The 17,652-nt window shown below is 47.4% G+C and overlaps 1 protein-coding gene across 1 annotated transcript; it reads right to left on the bottom strand.

Annotated features, from left to right (window-relative positions):
* Nucleotides 1-329: 329 nt before the first annotated feature.
* LOC119316450 (phosphatidylinositol/phosphatidylcholine transfer protein SFH2-like) lies at nt 330-11,483 on the bottom strand. Its single transcript, XM_037590768.1, has 11 exons — nt 11,157-11,483; nt 11,024-11,052; nt 9,311-9,394; nt 9,159-9,212; nt 8,929-9,006; nt 7,685-7,738; nt 7,310-7,369; nt 7,131-7,226; nt 1,307-1,408; nt 1,131-1,211; nt 330-929 (listed from the first exon to the last, which is right to left on the bottom strand). The coding sequence occupies exons 1-11, from the start codon at nt 11,209-11,211 to the stop codon at nt 639-641; spliced, it is 984 nt and encodes a 327-aa protein (XP_037446665.1). The 5' UTR covers nt 11,212-11,483; the 3' UTR covers nt 330-638.
* Nucleotides 11,484-17,652: the final 6,169 nt, after the last annotated feature.

Genomic DNA, 17,652 nt, shown 5'->3' on the forward strand with positions numbered 1-17,652 from the left:
GAAGAAAAAAAACTGAGACGCCTACCATACCGGGACGATGAGGGGATCGTCGAAGATGGTTACATCTGGACCTCACGCGTTTGTTGCTGCCAAAGCGGTTTTCCCCTTTGCCACGCACGCACGCATACGTTCCCGTTCCGTCCCAAGCCAATCGCCCCGCGCTCCAACGCACATCGCCGACGACGCGCGCGGAGCCATCTGCGGAGACCCGGAGAGCAAGCGGGCTCAGAACCGGGCGTGAGCCCACCACGGCGTTGCTCCGCCGCTGCTTCGTGCTAGGTCCCATCCTATCCTACCCTGCTCATCCTCCCACCTCATGTTTGCAGAACTGCGCTGAAGCTTACAAGCTGTCATAATAAACATCCATCATCCATGGATCTTGTTATAGTACCAGTACCAGTTTAACATATGCAGGTTCTATGCTAATGAATATACACTGTCCGGTTCATCTCTTCCAGCTATGATCCCAGGCCGGCATCACCCTATGCATCACGGAGCCTTCGCTACTATTATCCCCCCAGGGGGCCGGGGGGGATACAACCAACATGGACAGGTTAAATCGTCAGTTTCATCGGAGGTGGCTTGCATTGGTTAAGGTGCTCCGCATGCATATGGCCGTCTTCGGTGGTGGCGCAGCGTCAAACCTTGTGGCCGTTGGTCGACCCATTCTGCTCCCCCATCTTGTGGAACTCGGCCTGGATCACCTCCACGATCTTCGCATCGTTTGGGTCGGGCTCCGGGATGCTCACATGCAATGATCCCATCTTGAGGAGCTCCTTGTGCGACGATTGCTGGTTGGTGAGCTCGTAGAGCTCTTTGTGGAAAGGATGGTCAGGGGAGAAGCAATCGTCGGCGTTGGAAGATGAATGCTTGGATGAGCCTGATCCCTCTCGTCGGCAGAAATGGGGGAGAGCTGAGTAGTCCATAATCTACACAATTTGAGCAAGGGACATGTCACTCTAACTTTGGATTTCAGACAAAATAAATGCTACACAAAGGTAATGTTTTCTTCTCCACCACCATGTTGGTGGTACCTATATTTGCAGTAGTAGTAATATTTTACTCAGCGGTTAAGAATCTATGCAAAGACAACAATACGAGAGAGTAACAAAGTAATAACTAAAAAATACCTTTAGAAGTTCATCTCTCCCACAACCACTCAAAACTTTAACCTTCTTTTTTGTCCTCTCCTGCAATAGGGGCTTCACAACCTACCAGTATGCTCAAATGAAATGACAGTTAGCATTCACTACAAAATTTGCTGATACAATCTGAGGACGGCCTTTTGATGGAAAAATCATTGTACCTTCCAGCATGCAGAGAATATATATGGAACATTAACTATGTAATATGTCTCTGACTTTTCAGGGTAGTTCAGATCATCAACAGTTGATATTGAACTCAGCATCTGTAATCCAAACAACAGCAAAAATGTCACGCTAGCTCACCATAACACATAAGCAACACAAGTAATGACCACTCTGCAATTTTACCAGAAAAATAAATATTATGGCACATGTTAGACTATGTATAGCTTCTGTACCTATGTACGTATATTGTACATATTGTAACACAACCATTATATATAATGAGATAAGCCACCCCTAGAGGGTTGTGCTGGTTCCCAAAATTTATTGTCTTACATGGTATCACGCTAGGTTACGATCGCTTCCGCTTCTAAACCCTAATACCCGCACCGCCGCCGCAGCCGCCTTCACCGCCGCCGCCGCGCCACCGATCGCGCCGCCGCCATGTCGAGCGCCGCCACCACCGGTTCCACTGCTGCGGGCTTCCTCCCGGCCTCTCTTGCGGCTCTGCTCAACCTCCCGCTCGATGCCGTCTCCGTTCCGGCTCCGATCGGGACAAGGAGCATCGGCTCCGTCTTCTCCACGCCGCCGGCGCCCTCGCTCGGGCGTGACCTCGTGGTCCACACCGCGGCGCCGCCGTCCGCTGCGGACTCCGCAGGCGTCGTCCCGCCGCTCCTGCCGCAAGCGGATCACACCGCCCCGCTGGTGGGGTTGGCGGCGTCCGCCCCGGCCGCGGGCCTTGCGGCGTCCGCACCGGCCGCGAGCTTTGCGGCGCCCGCCCTGGCTGCGGTCCCGCCTCCTCCCGCATCGGCTTCGGTGCCTCCGGCTGCCTCCATGGTGTTTGCACCCCAGGCAGCCTCCTCGATGGGATCGTCTTCGCCGCCGTTTCACTTCGGTCATCTCATCACCATCAAGCTCTCCGCCGACAACTACATCTTCTGGCGTGCGCAGGTTCTCCCGCTCTTGGGGAGTCACTACCTGCTAGGCTACGTCGACGGATCGCTTCCCTGCCCACCCGCGCTGGTAGACAGCATGCACGGTCCGGTTTACAATCCGGCCCATCGCGTCTGGACGGGGCAGGACCAGGCGAACCTCTCCTCCATCCAGGGGTCGCTCTCGCCGGCAGTTGCCGGCCTTGTTGTCTTCGCGAAGACGTCTCATGAGGCCTGGACCATCCTTGAGCGCACCTTTGCAGCGCAGTCCCAGGCTCGTGTCTCTGCACTCCGTCGTCAGCTTGGAGAGTGTCAGAAGCTTGACTCCACTGCCACTGAGTTCTACAACAAGGTCAAGGGCCTCGCCGACACATTGGCCTCCATTGGACAGCCCCTCACCGACTCCGAGTTCAACTCGTTTATTGTCAATGGTCTTGATGAGGAGTATGATGCCTTAGTCGAGATCATCAACGAGCGGGGCAACTCGACACCCATGTTGGCACACGAGGTTTTCTCTCGGCTTCTTCTCACTGAGCAACGGGTCGAGACTCGCCACACCAGGGGCATTGGCTCCCTCTCGGCCAACGTCGCCACCAAGGGTGGCCGCTCTTCTTCATCACCCCGGTCTCCCTTGGGGTTGCCACAGTCGCCCGCCTCGGCCCCCCCACCTACTGCGACCTTACCGGGGGCTGGCGGTCCACGTGTGTGTCAGCTTTGTGGCCGCGATGGGCACTGGGCCTCCAAGTGTCATAAGCGCTTTCAGCGAAGCTTCCTTGGTCTTGGCAATGACGGCAAAGATACACGCAACAATGCCCGTCAGGTCGCCATGGCTGATCGTCCCGCGCCACAGAAGCACCAGGGACACACTCAGTCCTACTCCATCGATCCACACTGGTACATGGACTCTGGGGCGACAGAGCATCTGACCAGCGAGATGGGGAAGCTTCACACTCGTGAACCCTATCATGGCTCCGACAAGATCCACACCGCCAATGGAGCAGGTATGCACATCTCTCATATTGGTCAAGCATCTCTTCTCACTAGACATGCCAATAGGAGTCTTCAGCTTCGCAATGTTCTTCGAGTTCCATCTGTGACCCATAATCTTCTTTCAGTTCCTAAACTCACCCGTGATAATAATGTGCTTTGTGAATTTCACCCTTTTGATCTTTTTATTAAGGATCGGGGCACGAGGGACATTCTTCTTAGTGGGCGGTTGTGCCAGGGCCTCTACCGTCTGGAGCATCCTGGCGTCGCTCGCGTTTTCAGTGGAGTTCGGGTTTCTCCGTCACAGTGGCATGCTCGTCTTGGTCACCCGGCCACACCTATTGTCCGTCATATTTTGCGTCGTCATGAGCTTCCTAGTTTGTCTAGTAATAAAGATGTAGCAGTGTGTGATGCTTGTCAGCAGGGGAAGAGTCATCAACTTCCTTTTTCGGAGTCCAGTCGTAAGGTGAAACATCCTTTAGAACTTGTGTTTTCAGATGTATGGGGTCCTGCTCAGACTTCTGTCAGTAGTCATAATTACTATATCAGTTTCGTTGATGCTTATAGTCGCTTTACCTGGCTTTACCTTATTAAACGCAAATCTGATGTGTTTGATATTTTTGTTCAGTTTCAAAAACATGTTGAACGTCTTCTCAAGCACAAAATTGTTCATGTCCAGTCGGACTGGGGGGGCGAGTATCGCAACCTCAACTCCTTCTTTCAGTCGCTTGGGATAGCTCATCGTTTAGCATGTCCACATACACATCAGCAGAATGGTTCAATCGAACGTAAGCATCGTCATATTGTTGAAGCTGGTCTTACTCTTTTGGCCCATGCATCTGTTCCGTTTCGGTTTTGGAGTGATGCTTTCACCACTGCATGCTTTCTCATCAACCGTACTCCTACTCGTGTTTTAAACATGAAGACTCCCATTGAGGTTCTCCTTAATGAACAACCTGATTATACCTTTCTCAAGGTATTTGGGTGTGCTTGCTGGCCGCATCTTCGTCCATATAACAAGCGCAAGCTTGAGTTTTGTTCTAAGAAGTGTGTTTTTCTTGGCTATAGCTCTCTTCATAAAGGTTACAAATGTCTTCATGTTCCCACTAATCGTGTCTATATATCTCGGGACGTCGTGTTTGATGAGCATGTTTTTCCCTTTGCCAACCTTCCTGTGTCCACTGTCGAACCACCATCCCTGCATTCATCCTCTGTTGCTTCTGACCAATTTGATGATGTTGCATACTCTCCTTTGCTGTTACCTAACCATGGTGCAGGAACCGGACGTGGAGCTCGTTTGGAGCTGTTGGAGGATTCACCATCATCATCGTCGTCTTCTGGTGGGCACGTCGATCGCCCTATGTTGCATGGCATCGATTCGCGTGCCCATGCATGGTCACCCGACGAGCCCGTCACGCCGAGCATCTCCACTGCTCGGTCCGCTACGCCAGCAATCGCCGAGTCTCCAGCGGCTCGGCCTTTTTCGCCAGCGGCCGCCGAGTCGCCCGCGGCTCGGCCCGTCACGCCGTCTTCGCCCGCGGCTCGGGTCCTCACGTCGCCTTCATCAGCGGATCGGCCCGCGACAACGGCCGCGCCACAGCCCACTATGCCGAGCTCGCCATCGGCCCGGTCTGTGATGCCGGAGTCGCCAGCTGCTTCGTCTGTTCTGCCAGTTTCGCCGGTGGGCCGGCCTTCTTCGCCGACCGAGTCCGAGGCTACCGTGACTGGCTCCTCGTCACCGGCTGACTCATCAACATCGCCGTCCTCCAGCCCGTTGCAGGCTGCTCCGTCGACCTCGGTGGTTCCTGTGTCTCGACCACATACACGCAGTCGCAGTGGCATTTTCAAACCTAAGGAACGTACGGATGGTACGGTTGCTTGGTTGGCTGCTTGTTTGGCTGCTGCTGTTGCGGATCCATCTTCTGAGCCTCGCTCATATCAGGCTGCCCTGCGCATTCCACATTGGCGAGAGGCTATGGAGCAGGAGTTTCATGCTCTTCTTCGTAACAAGACATGGACTCTCGTTCCTCCACCACCACGGGTAAATGTTATTGACTCAAAATGGGTATTCAAAGTGAAGAAGCATTCGGATGGATCTATTGAGCGTTACAAAGCGCGACTTGTTGCTCGCGGCTTTCGACAGCGTCATGGTCTTGACTATGAGGACACCTTCAGTCCTGTCGTCAAGCCTACCACTATTCGGCTTCTTCTCTCCATTGTTGTTTCTCGTGGTTGGTCACTTCGTCAACTTGATGTGCAGAATGCTTTTCTACATGGATTTTTGGAGGAAGAGGTTTATATGAAACAGCCGCCTGGTTTCCCTGATCCTGATCGTCCTGACTATATCTGTCGTCTTTCCAAAGCACTATATGGTTTGAAGCAAGCTCCTCGTGCCTGGCATGCCCGCCTTGCCTCTGCCCTTCGTGCTCATGGGTTTGTGCCATCCACTGCTGACATTTCATTATTTCTTCTACAGAAGCCAGAAGTCACTATGTATCTTTTGGTCTATGTCGATGATATTATCCTTGTCAGCTCTTCTCAGTATGCTGCTGATGCTCTTGTCTGCTCTCTTGGTGCTGATTTTGCGGTCAAAGATCTTGGGAAGCTTCACTACTTTCTTGGAGTTGAGGTCACTTCTCGTGCTACTGGTCTTGTCCTTACGCAGAAGAAGTACTCCTTGGAGTTGTTACAAAGAGCCGGCATGCTGAAGTGCAAACCGACCACCACACCCATGTCGTCTACCGACAAGCTAACAGCTGTTGATGGTGAGCTTTTGTCTCCTGCGGATGCCACAGAGTACAGGAGCATTGTTGGTGGACTTCAGTACTTGACGATCACAAGACCAGATATCTCTTATGCTGTTAACAGGGTTTGTCAGTATCTTCAGGCTCCCAGAGATACTCATTGGGCTGCTGTTAAACGCATTCTTCGTTATGTTCAGTTTACCCTGACATTTGGTATGCATATTCGGCCGACTTCCTCTCGGGTCCTTTCGGCCTTCTCTGATGCAGATTGGGCTGGTAGCCCAGATGACAGGCGATCCACGGGGGGTTATGCAGTATTCTTTGGCTCTAATTTGATCGCCTGGAGTGCTCGGAAACAGGCTACTGTGTCACGTAGCAGTACTGAAGCTGAGTACAAGGCTGTGGCGAATGCTACTGCAGAGATTATTTGGGTGCAGTCTTTGCTTCAGGAGTTGGGTTTGTCTCAACCACAGCCTCCTATTCTTTGGTGTGATAACATCGGTGCTACATACCTTTCTGCAAATCCAGTATTTCATGCCCGAACGAAACACATTGAAGTTGACTATCACTTTGTACAGGAACGTGTATCACAGAAGCAACTCCAGATCAAGTTTATCTCATCTAAGGATCAACTTGCAAACATCTTCACTAAGCCTTTACCACTGCCACAGTTTGAAGCTTGTAGGCGCAATCTTACCCTTCTCAGTTCTTTAGAAAGTGGCTAAGATTGAGGGAGGGTGTTAGACTATGTATAGCTTCTATACCTATGTACGTATATTGTACGTATTGTAACACAACCATTATATATAATGAGATAAGCCACCCCTAGAGGGTTGTGCTGGTTCCCAAAACTTATTGTCTTACAGCACAAAAACAACAACTTGTCCTGTAATATTAGTATTAACATTTATGTTAGTTTTTTTTATGCTAGACTGTGTTGACCTCTACGGTAGACAGGTAAACATCCAAGATTTAAGAGTAATTCCTCTAAAAATTTAACGTGGTAAGGTAAAACCTGAGTACCAGTGTGGTCATATCCCTTGATGCATTAAAACATGCTTATTTCAGCAGCATTTAAGTCCATTCATGTATAGGACAAGGATAATGTTATACTTGCTCAGAGAAGAAAACCATTTTGAGAAGACTATAATAATATGTACCTTCATTTGGCTCAGTGCTGACAACTTTAAACCAGTCATGTCGAGAACTTTAACGCAAGTGGTGATCGGGCGTCCAAACTTTTCCGTCAACATGGGCTAAGTGTGATGTGAACAAACATAAGAAGAAGGATGTGTGTTAACATAAAAATTAAGATTTGAGCATTTAGCTCGACACTTACCAAAATTATGCGATCACGGTATTCGTTAATCTGAATATGAGATTGCACATAGTAGTGCACCTGAAAAGGAAACAGATCAACTTCAGTTGACAAAATGGGGAAATGGTACTCCAGAACTAGCATAAGTTGGTTGATTAGTTGATCCCATAAAAGAGGTACGCATTACTTCAATAACAAGGTATTGGCAGTAAGATATAACTATGTCAACCACTAAACAGGGATCATATCATTTTAATACCCAACAAATATACTTAAGTTACATGAACCTCAAAACGGTATCTAGTCTACACTATGGAAGGTGAAAACTATCAAGTTTCATAGTTTTTGTCGTAGCCTACTTAACAAATACGGAGTAGTAAGCATCTGAGAAAGTACCGAAGCTTTGTCATATGTGCTCTGACCAACACCAATGCCAAAAACTGGAAGACCCTGCCAACAAGAGAGAAAAAATCAAAACAAATTATTAGGAGTCTAAAACTCAACTAAGGCTCTGTTCGGTAATCAACCGCTCCCGGAATCTGCGGAGCGGGGAAACCGCAACTCCTACATTTTGAACCGCCCACTCCTACATTTTGAACTGCAGCTCCACCAACTCCGCTCCCGGAGTTGTGGAGCGGAGTGGTACCGAACAGGGCCTAAATCCTTTCTTTACTACTCGTCAAAAATGCTCTTATATTATGGGACGGAGGGAGTAGTATTATAAAAATCTAAATTGGTGGCGGTTCGTTCATATTACATACGTTGTCAACCACTCTATGCAGTACATATGGTTGATTGGGCTTACATTTTGAGATAAACTATTTTATACGAGCTCAAGGACTGGTGGCACAAGCATTTAAACAACTGATAATATATAATAAATCCGTAGCAGCGCACAAGCATTTAGCTGGGTTTATTAACAACCACACTACCAGTAATTTTTTGGTGGGCTAGTTAAAAAAAACATTAATGGGCAGAGACTTGGGTAACACATAGCAAGCAACAGCATAACTAATTCATGAAATTTCAGACCCATTCGGTGAAAGGGCCAATAACTCTTTGATGGTGTGTTACAAGAAGTCAAAGAACATTATCTGATGTTGTCCTACAGGATGACACATTTAGTGGGAACGGACAATGACACAGAAATAAATGAGGAACATGCCCTAACCCCCAGCATGTCTTAATAATAAAGGAATATTAAGCCAGCAGCAATAATCACAGCTTCAAGCAAGAGATATCCTAAAGCGCCATGCTTTATTTTTGAACTTAACCATACCTAAGCTTATGTCATAGTTTGCTAAACACTAACAGTCCCTTGGGCTCTTCCTAGCTAGAAGGTCCGTCACAACTCACAACTTTGCAGCTCTGACTGGGACAACATTCTGTGGAAGATTGCAGATCAACAAAAATAAACATTAACCTCTTCAATTCTGCCAACTTTGTTCAGTAGTATCCGTTCATTTGTCAATAAAAATAATTTGATTAACCGGTAGACGTGACCTAGAACACTAACAGCTAAAAGGGTGTGCCCATTTTCTTGCACACAAACATGCATGGAAACAAGTAGTTGCATCATGAATTCATGATCAATTATTCAGGATAAGAAACATATTACTAGTGTTAGTAGATAGCTATACCTCCTTGGTGTATCCTGAGAGTCCAACAAGTTGTGAATCACGTATTGATCTGTATAAATCTACTGGGAGTATAGGTCTCTGTACATGTCCAATGTAGTCAGAGATTAGTGATTAACAGAATACATGAAATAAGATAGAGCCTGAAATTGTATACGGATAAGAGATCCTGCCATGCTAGTAAGATCTTAGTGCTAACAGGATTATTATTATAACCCATAAGGATTACTCACCTCCAATACACTATCAATTTCATTTTCAATCCTCCAATTCAAAGAATCTACAAGCTGCAGAAACAATATTCAAACCCAATTAAGCAGTTAATAACCTTAAGAATATAATTTATCTGTTCCTTTATTGGATGAGAAAATATGAGAAAGACTACCATTTTATGAGCCTTGGAAACATTCCATTCTCTAGCCTTGAGAAAGCGCAACATTGTTTCTCTAGGGTGGCCTTGGTGCACATTCTGAAATAAACAAGATATGTTTACAAACCTCCGCAACCACTGATAAAAGTGATTTATTCCAAATATTTAAATAGCTGCAGATGCATGAAATTCTGATCTGCAATTCATCTGATTATGGTTTATGAAACTAATAAGGAACTTCCAAAATAATTCTTCTATGAACCAAAATATTTTTTACTGTTACATAACATATCGACAGTCATTTGTGATTGGGTTCCACCAATGAAAATCATAAAAATCTAAGGCTAGAATTAAACCTTCCAGATAGAGATAGAAGTGGTCATTTACTGATTTCTGCCCCACTAGTGGTAGCTATTTTCTTGCAATACAACAGTAGCCAAAAAGGGCTACAAAAAAGGAATATAACTCAAGGTTGGTTTATTTGGCCACTCAAATTTATTAACATTTGATGAGCCTTCAATGACCAAAAGAAAGAAAATGCAAAGACAAATAGTAATATCTATATCACCTTTGATGATTATACAAATTACTGGTGTAGTAGTTACATGTACTACCAAAAGTAACAGTATGTGTTCTTGCAGGGCCAATTAAGTATGGATATCATGGTTTTGGTCTTATTTTCACTTCATTGGAAAATAACTAGTATTAAAAAATTATTTTCCAAAAAATGTTAAATTAATAGGGGTAAATAGCAAATTGGACAGGATTGGTCAGAATCAGACATTGTTCAGTTGAATCCGGCACATCCCTAGGTGCCGCAACAAATTGAACTGATTCTGCACTTCTGATGAGTTCTGAATTGCAATGCAGTGTTGCCATCCCAATTTCACTACACTAACAATTACGCTTCAAATAAGTTGGCATTGCTTACCTTCAAAAGATTTAGCGCACGTGTAACATGTTTCCTCTTAATTTTATAGACATTTAATTAAATGGTAGCAGAAAGACATATTGAAATGCCGCGCCTTCACTGTTAACGTGCATGCGTCCAGATAGTTCGGTGAACATCAGAGGTCAAAAAGGGAATAATGCCACAGCAGTCGAAACGTCGTATATGATAGGTGACTGCGGACCTAATAAGATGGCAAACGGCATGATGTTTTGGCGAGTATATCCACATTAACTCAGCTCACTTAGTAGACCTGAGAACAGCAAAACGCCACCATCCATCGGCTGCATAAAACAGGATGATCCACGATGCCACCAACGAACGCCAACCCATGCAATCGTAATTGGACGTCATCGAACATGCAACGTCGGCACACTAGACAGCTAAAGCGCCACTATACCCTCGTCTCACCAACCCATAGGAAGTGCACCACCTTCACTCCCGCCTATTCGGTCATGGATGAAGGATCAAGCACTACTCTCCAAACACACCGCCCACCTGACAAATCATGACTGACAAGATCATACCTCTAGCATGTGGCATTAACCAGGAGAGGCTCAGAGATAGCCCATTTTGCAGTAAAAGATTTAGGGCATCCCAGGCTTTAGAAGAATACGCGGAGTAGCTCACTCCCCCCCGCACCGAATCAGATCAAAAATGTAGGGCGCCGAGAATAGCTAATCTAGGCCATGATCCAGTGACAGGAGCTACGAGAATCCATAAGAATGAGTAGCAAGATCCAAGATTTGGCCGCAGGTGCACGCAGGCCAGATCCGTACCTGGAACGTCCTCCTCAGCGGCGCGTCCACTGCAAGCAAAGAACCAGATCACGTCAGGGCGCCGCCACAATCGCGAAAAGAACTCATGCTGGAGCGGAGAAGGGGAGAGAGAGGGCGAGAGTGACGCACGCACCTTGATCCATGAGGATGCCGAGCTGCCTGACGGCGTCCTCGGCGGCGGCCCCCATTGCGCGCCGCCGCGGGAGGGAGCGGCCGGGGAGCTCGAGAGATCGGCGGGGGATGGAGGGGGCTCGGTCGATTGGAAGGTGGCTCCGAGTTCTTGGTGGCGTCCTGTGGGCGCCTTGGCTTGGACGGCCGCTTCTGGTTTATGGGTGTGTGCTGCTGCTCGTCGTCTGTCGCGGTGATTGTCTGCTTGCCTGAATGAATGCTACTCTGAATGCTCCTGCCGATGCTCGGTGCGGGACGGGAGGGGGAAGCGTACGTGACACTCAACTTTTGGGGGAAGAGAGTGGGAGACAGCGATGGAAATAAAAAGTCAATGTATATGGACTGCGTTCTGGACGGCGCACGGCGAACGTTTCCACATAGAAGGCGTAAGAGCATGATGTATTCTAAGGTAGATGACGTATTCTAGAGCCTTCAACGCCGATCCTCAAATCGTCCGCAACCGTTCGGATCAGACTTGTTTTGCCATCCAACGCGGTCGTATATCGATCCGCTCGACGATCCGGACATGTTTTTTCTCGCAAACCGCAGACAAACTGGGGGACCTTGCGGGCGTCCAGTCCGATGTCACGTTCGTGTCTGACTAACCTGGCCCACCAAACAACTCCACCCGCCTCTTCTTTGCTTTCCTTCCGATGCACGCGCCACTTCCCGCACCGCATCAGTGCCAGCTCAGAGCATGCAGCGGCCGACATTGATGCCACGTGATGTGATCGGACGGGAGGGCGGCGCTGACCGACGCAACCTCTCGTGAGACGCCGCTTCAATGCGGGCGCAGCTTTCCAAGGTACCAACTCTGGCCGTTGCGACACATTGAAGCGGTTGACCGTCCGTTCGCACGACCTGGGCGAGGCTTTATAAGCCGTGCTCCGGCGCCGTCCACATCGTACTCACCGTGTCGCTCTGCACGTCCTCGTCCTCACCACCCCTCATCCTCCAGAACTCCGGCGATGGGCAAGTCGTGGGCCTCGGCGCCGGAAGGCGGCGACTCCGGAACGTGCTCCGGATGTTCGTGGCGACGTCGTCCTCATTAGCGGCCGGCTCCTCGACGAAGGAGGGGATCGTCATCTCCTTTGGTGGCGAGGACCAGTCGCCGCCGCAACAGTCGGCGACGTGGGGTGCACTCTACGCCGTGACTAATGATGAGTACGAGCAGCAGATGGAGGTCATGCTCCGTCGCTCCGTCTTCCACGTTAACGGCCCGATGACGCCACCTGAGACGCTCCTCCACGTCAAACCGGAGCCCACTCCCCTCCCCGCTCTCCCCCACGCAACCATGGCGTCCAAATCGGACGCCGCGTGAAGGAGGAGCCCCTCTCGCCGCCACCCTGACACGTCAAGGAGGAGCGGCTCTCGGCGCGTGAAGAAGGAGCGGCGCTCTCCGACGCCCCCAAGACTCCATGGGTATTAGAATACCTTGTGTGCTATCAAACGTCACAACGTAACTGGACGATTATAAAGATGCCCTATAGGTATCTCCGAAGGTGTTTGTCGGGTTGGCATAGATCAAGATTAGGATTTGTCACTCAGAGTATCGGAGAGGTATCTTTGGGCCCTCTCGGTAATGCACGTCATAATAAGCCTCGCAAGCAATGTGACTAATGAGTTAGTTGCGGGATGATATATTACGGAACGAGTAAAGATACTTGTCGGTAACGAGATTGAACTGGGTATGAAGATACCGACGATCGAATCTCGGGCAAGTAACATACCGATGACAAAGGGAACAACGTAAGTTGTCATTACGGTACGACCGATAAAGATCTTCGTAGAATATGTGGAAACCAGTATGAGCATCCAGGTTCCGCTGTTGGTTATTGGTCGGAGAGGTGTCTCGGTCATGTCTACATAGTTCTCGAACCCGTAGGATCCGCACGCTTAACGTTCGATGACAATTTTGTATTATATGAGTTATGTGATTTGGTAACCGAATGTTGTTCGGAGTCCCGGATGAGATCACGGACATGACGAGGAGTCTCGAAATGGTCAACAGGTAAAGATTCATATATTGGACGATGATATTCGAACACCGAAAGGTGGGGGTACCGGGTGCATATCGGGTCACCCAAAGGGGTTCCGGGCATCCCCCGACAACTACAAGGGCCTTAATGGGCCAAGAGGGGGATAGACCAGCCCCTAAGGGGTTGGTGCAGGCCAAAATAAGGGGGAAGGAAAGAGGAGAAGGGAGAAAGGAAGGGGAGGGATTCGCCCTCCCCCTTCCTTCCCTCCTCCCTCCTCCTTCCTTCCTCCTCCGGATGAATATGAAAGGGGGAGGCCGAATTGGGAGGCGCCCAAGTAGGATTCCTCCTACTGGTGGCGCCCCCTTGGCTGCCTCTCCTCCCCTCTAACCTATATATATGAGGGGGGCACCTCTAGAACACACAACATTGATTCCTAGCCGTGTGCGGCGCTTCTCTGATACGTCTCCGTCGTATCTATAATTTTTTATTGTTTCATGCCAATATTATACAAGTTTAACATACTTTTGGCAACTTTTTATATGATTTATTGGACTAACCTATTGATCCAGTGCCAAGTGCCAGTTCCTGTTTTCTGCATGTTTTTTGTATCGTAGAGTATCCATATCAAACGAAGTCCAAACACGATGAAAAATTTACAGAGAATTATTTTGGAATATATGTGATTTTTGGGAGTTGGAATCACTGCAAACGGAGGCCCACACAGGGCATGATACACCAGGGCGTGCCAGAGGCCCCTGGCGCGCGGAGCTGGGTTGTGCCCACCTCGTACGTCGGTTGGACCTCTACTTCGGGCGCAAGGATATATCCGGAAAAAAAATCGTGTTAAAATCTCAGCGCAAATCGGAGTTACGGATCTCTGGGAATATAAGAAAGGGTTTTCGGACAGATCTGGGGAACGCGAAATAGAAGAGGACAGAGAGACAGATCCAATCTCGGAGGGGCTCTCGCCCCTCCCATGCCATGGGAGCCAAGGACCATAGGAGGGACCCTCCTCCCATCTAGGGGGGAGGCCAAGGAAGAAGAATAAGGAGGGGGGCTCTCTCCCCCTCGCTTTCGGTGGCGCTGGAGTGCCGCCGGGGCAACTATCGGGACGATGATCTACATCAACAATCGTGCTACCGTTATCACCAACTCTCTCCCCCTCTTTGCAGCGGTGTAACACCTCTTCTCCCCGCCGTAATCTCTACTTAAACATGGTGCTCAACTCCATATATTATTTCCCAATGAACTATGGTTATCCTATGATGTTTGAGTAGATCTGTTTTGTCCTGTGGGTTAATCATGATCTTGGTTGGTATGATTGTATATTTTATTTATGGTGCTGTCCTATGGTGCCCTCTGTCTCGCGCAAACGTGAGGGGCCCTCGCTGTAGGGTGTTGCAATATGTTCATGATTTGCTTATTGTCAGTGTTGCGAGAGTGACAGAAACTTAAATGCGGATAGGTAGGCTATGGCGTATGGGAGTAAAGAGGACTTGATACTTAATGCTATGGTTGGGTTTCACGACCTTAATGATCTTTAGTAGTTGCGGATGCTTGCTAGAGTTCCAATCATAAGTGCATATGATCCAAGTAGAGAAAATATGTTAGCTCATGCCTCTCCTTCATATAAAATTGCAAGAATGATTACCGGTACTTGTTATCGATTGCCTAGGGACAAATGACTTTCTTATTGACAAAAGCTATCCACTTTTATTACCTTGCAATTTATTTGTAGTTTCATTCTCGTAAAGTACACGTAGTTTTATTCTTGCCTAATAGTTTCATACTTGTTTCCGGTAAAGTAAACATCAAGCATGCGTAGAGTTGTATCGGTGGTCGATAGAACTTCAAGGAATATTTTTTCTACCTTTAGCTCCACGTTGGGTTCGACACTCTTATTTATCGAAAAAGGGCTACAAACGATCCCCTATACTTGTGGGTTATCAAGACCTTTTTCTGGCGCCATTGCAGGGGAGCAATAGCGTGGGGTGAATATTCTCGTGTGTGCTTGTTTGCTTTATCACTAAGTAATTTTTATTTTGTGCTCTTGTTTTCTATCTTTAGTTATGGGTAGGAAACACAAAATACCAAAAAAAATAGTTGTACCTACTAAACCAATGGTTGAAGAACCACCCAAAATATATCATACTACTGAAGCTTTCTACTTGGATCATCTTCGATCCATCTGTGCTTGTGCTGAAAACCCAACTAGCTTAGTTGAGGGAAAATCATTAGATGAGCATGCTTGTTTTGTGCGACATCGTTTATTTGAAAAAGGGAAACTTTTACAACATCAAATTAATACTATGCAATGTTATGCTTGGAATTTATGTGAATTATATGATTTTAATTGTTGTTCTGACGACCCTAAGAAACACCTCCCCTACCAATGTGAGTTTATTGATAATGGAATCGTGTCTTCTTATGCCAAAGGTGTTTATAATTACTTTGATATCGAACAAATTGAAGAGTTTGTTGCTTTTAAGGGTGCTTATGAAATTGCTTCTTTGATTGAAAAGTATGATGCTACTCTTTACAAATCTGAAATTTTTGCCATACTTGAATATTGTTATGATAATTATGCTTCTAATGCCTATGTTAAGCCATATATTGAGGACTACCCCGCTATCCAAGAAGATACTAATATTTTGCAGGAGTCTATGGAAGAAGAAATTGATGAAACTGCGAGCTCATTGGATGAAAAAGATGAAGAGGAGAGCGAAGAACAAATGGAGGAAGAGCGGATTGATCACCCGTTCCCACCTTCTAATGAGAGTAACTCTTCAACTCATACATTGTTTAATTTCCCTTTGTTCTTACCGAAGGATGATTGCTATGATAATTGCTATGATCCTGTTGATTCTTTTGAAATATCCCTTTTTGATGAACTTGATGCTTGCTATGCTTGTGGCCAAGATGCCAATATGAGTTATGCTTATGGAGATGAACTTGCTATTGTTCCTTATATTAAGAATGAAATTGTTGCTATTGCACCCATACATGATAGTCCTATTATCTTTTTGAATTCTCCCAACTACACTATATCGGAGAAGTTTACACTTATTAAGGATTACATTGATGGGTTGCGTTCTACCGTTGCACATGATGATTTTGATGAATATAGTATGCATGTGCTTGCTATTCCTACTTGCAATTATTATGAGAGAGGAACTATATCTCCACCTCTCTATGTTTACAACATGATAAAATTGCAAGAAACTGCTTATGCTATGTATTGGCCTTTACTTGATGTGCATGAATTGTTCTTGTATGACATGTCGATGCATAGGAAGAGAGCAAGACTTCGTCATTGCTTGATATATGTTGCTTTATGCTCACTACTAAATGACAAATCATTGTTAATTCAAATTGGCTTCAATATACCTTGGGATCCGGGTGGATCCATTACTTGAGCACTTTATGCCTAGCTTTATGGCTTTAAAGAAAGCGCTGCCAGGGAGACAACCCGGAAGTTTTAGAGAGTCATTTATTTCTATTGAGTGCTTTTATATAGTTTAAAAACAAAAAAAAATAGAGGGGAACTTAAAACTTCACAAAAAGAAAAGTGAAAGTGAGATAGACGAGCATTGTGAAAGTGGGGGTGAGGGAGTCCTGGATTAGGGGGTGTCCGGATGGCCGGACTATACCTTCGGCCGGACTCCTGGACTATGAAGATACAAGATTGAAGACTTCGTCCTGTGTCCGGAAGGGACTTTCCTTGGCGTGGAAGGCAAGCTTGGCGATACGGATATGTAGATCTCCTACCATTGTAACCGACTCTGTGTAACCCTAGCCCTCTCCGGTGTCTATATAAACCGGAGAGTTTTAGTCCGTAGGACGAACAACAATCATACCACAGGCTAGCTTCTAGGGTTTAGCCTCTCTGATCTCGTGCTAGATCTACTCTTGTACTACCCATATCATCAATATTAATCAAGCAGGACGTAGGGTTTTACCTCCATCAAGAGGGCCCGAACCTGGGTAAAACATTGTGTCCCCTGCCTCCTGTTACCATCCGGCCTAGACGCACAGTTCGGGACCCCCTACCCGAGATCCGCCAGTTTTGACACCGACATTGGTGCTTTCATTGAGAGTTCCTCTATGTCGTCACTTTTAGGCCCGATGGCTTCTCCGATCATCAACAGCGATACGATCCAGGGTGAGACTTTTCTCCCCGGACAGATCTTCGTATTCGGCGACTTTGCACTGCGGCCAATTCGCTTGGTCATCTGGAGCAGATCGAAAGCTACGCCCCTGGCCATCAGGTCAGATTTGGATGTTTGAACTACACGGCCGACATCCGCGAAGACTTGATCTTTGACGGATTCGAGCCACATCCGAGCGCACCGCACTGTCACGATGGGCATGATTTAGCTCTGCCGCCGAACAGTGCCCTGGAGGCCGCACCTGTGTCCACTCCGACCCCTAGCTCGGAGCCGATCACACCAATCGAGGATGGGTGGTTAGACACCGCCTCGG

This window comes from Triticum dicoccoides, chromosome 6A, assembly GCF_002162155.2.
Source record: "Triticum dicoccoides isolate Atlit2015 ecotype Zavitan chromosome 6A, WEW_v2.0, whole genome shotgun sequence".
NCBI lineage: Eukaryota > Viridiplantae > Streptophyta > Magnoliopsida > Poales > Poaceae > Triticum > Triticum dicoccoides.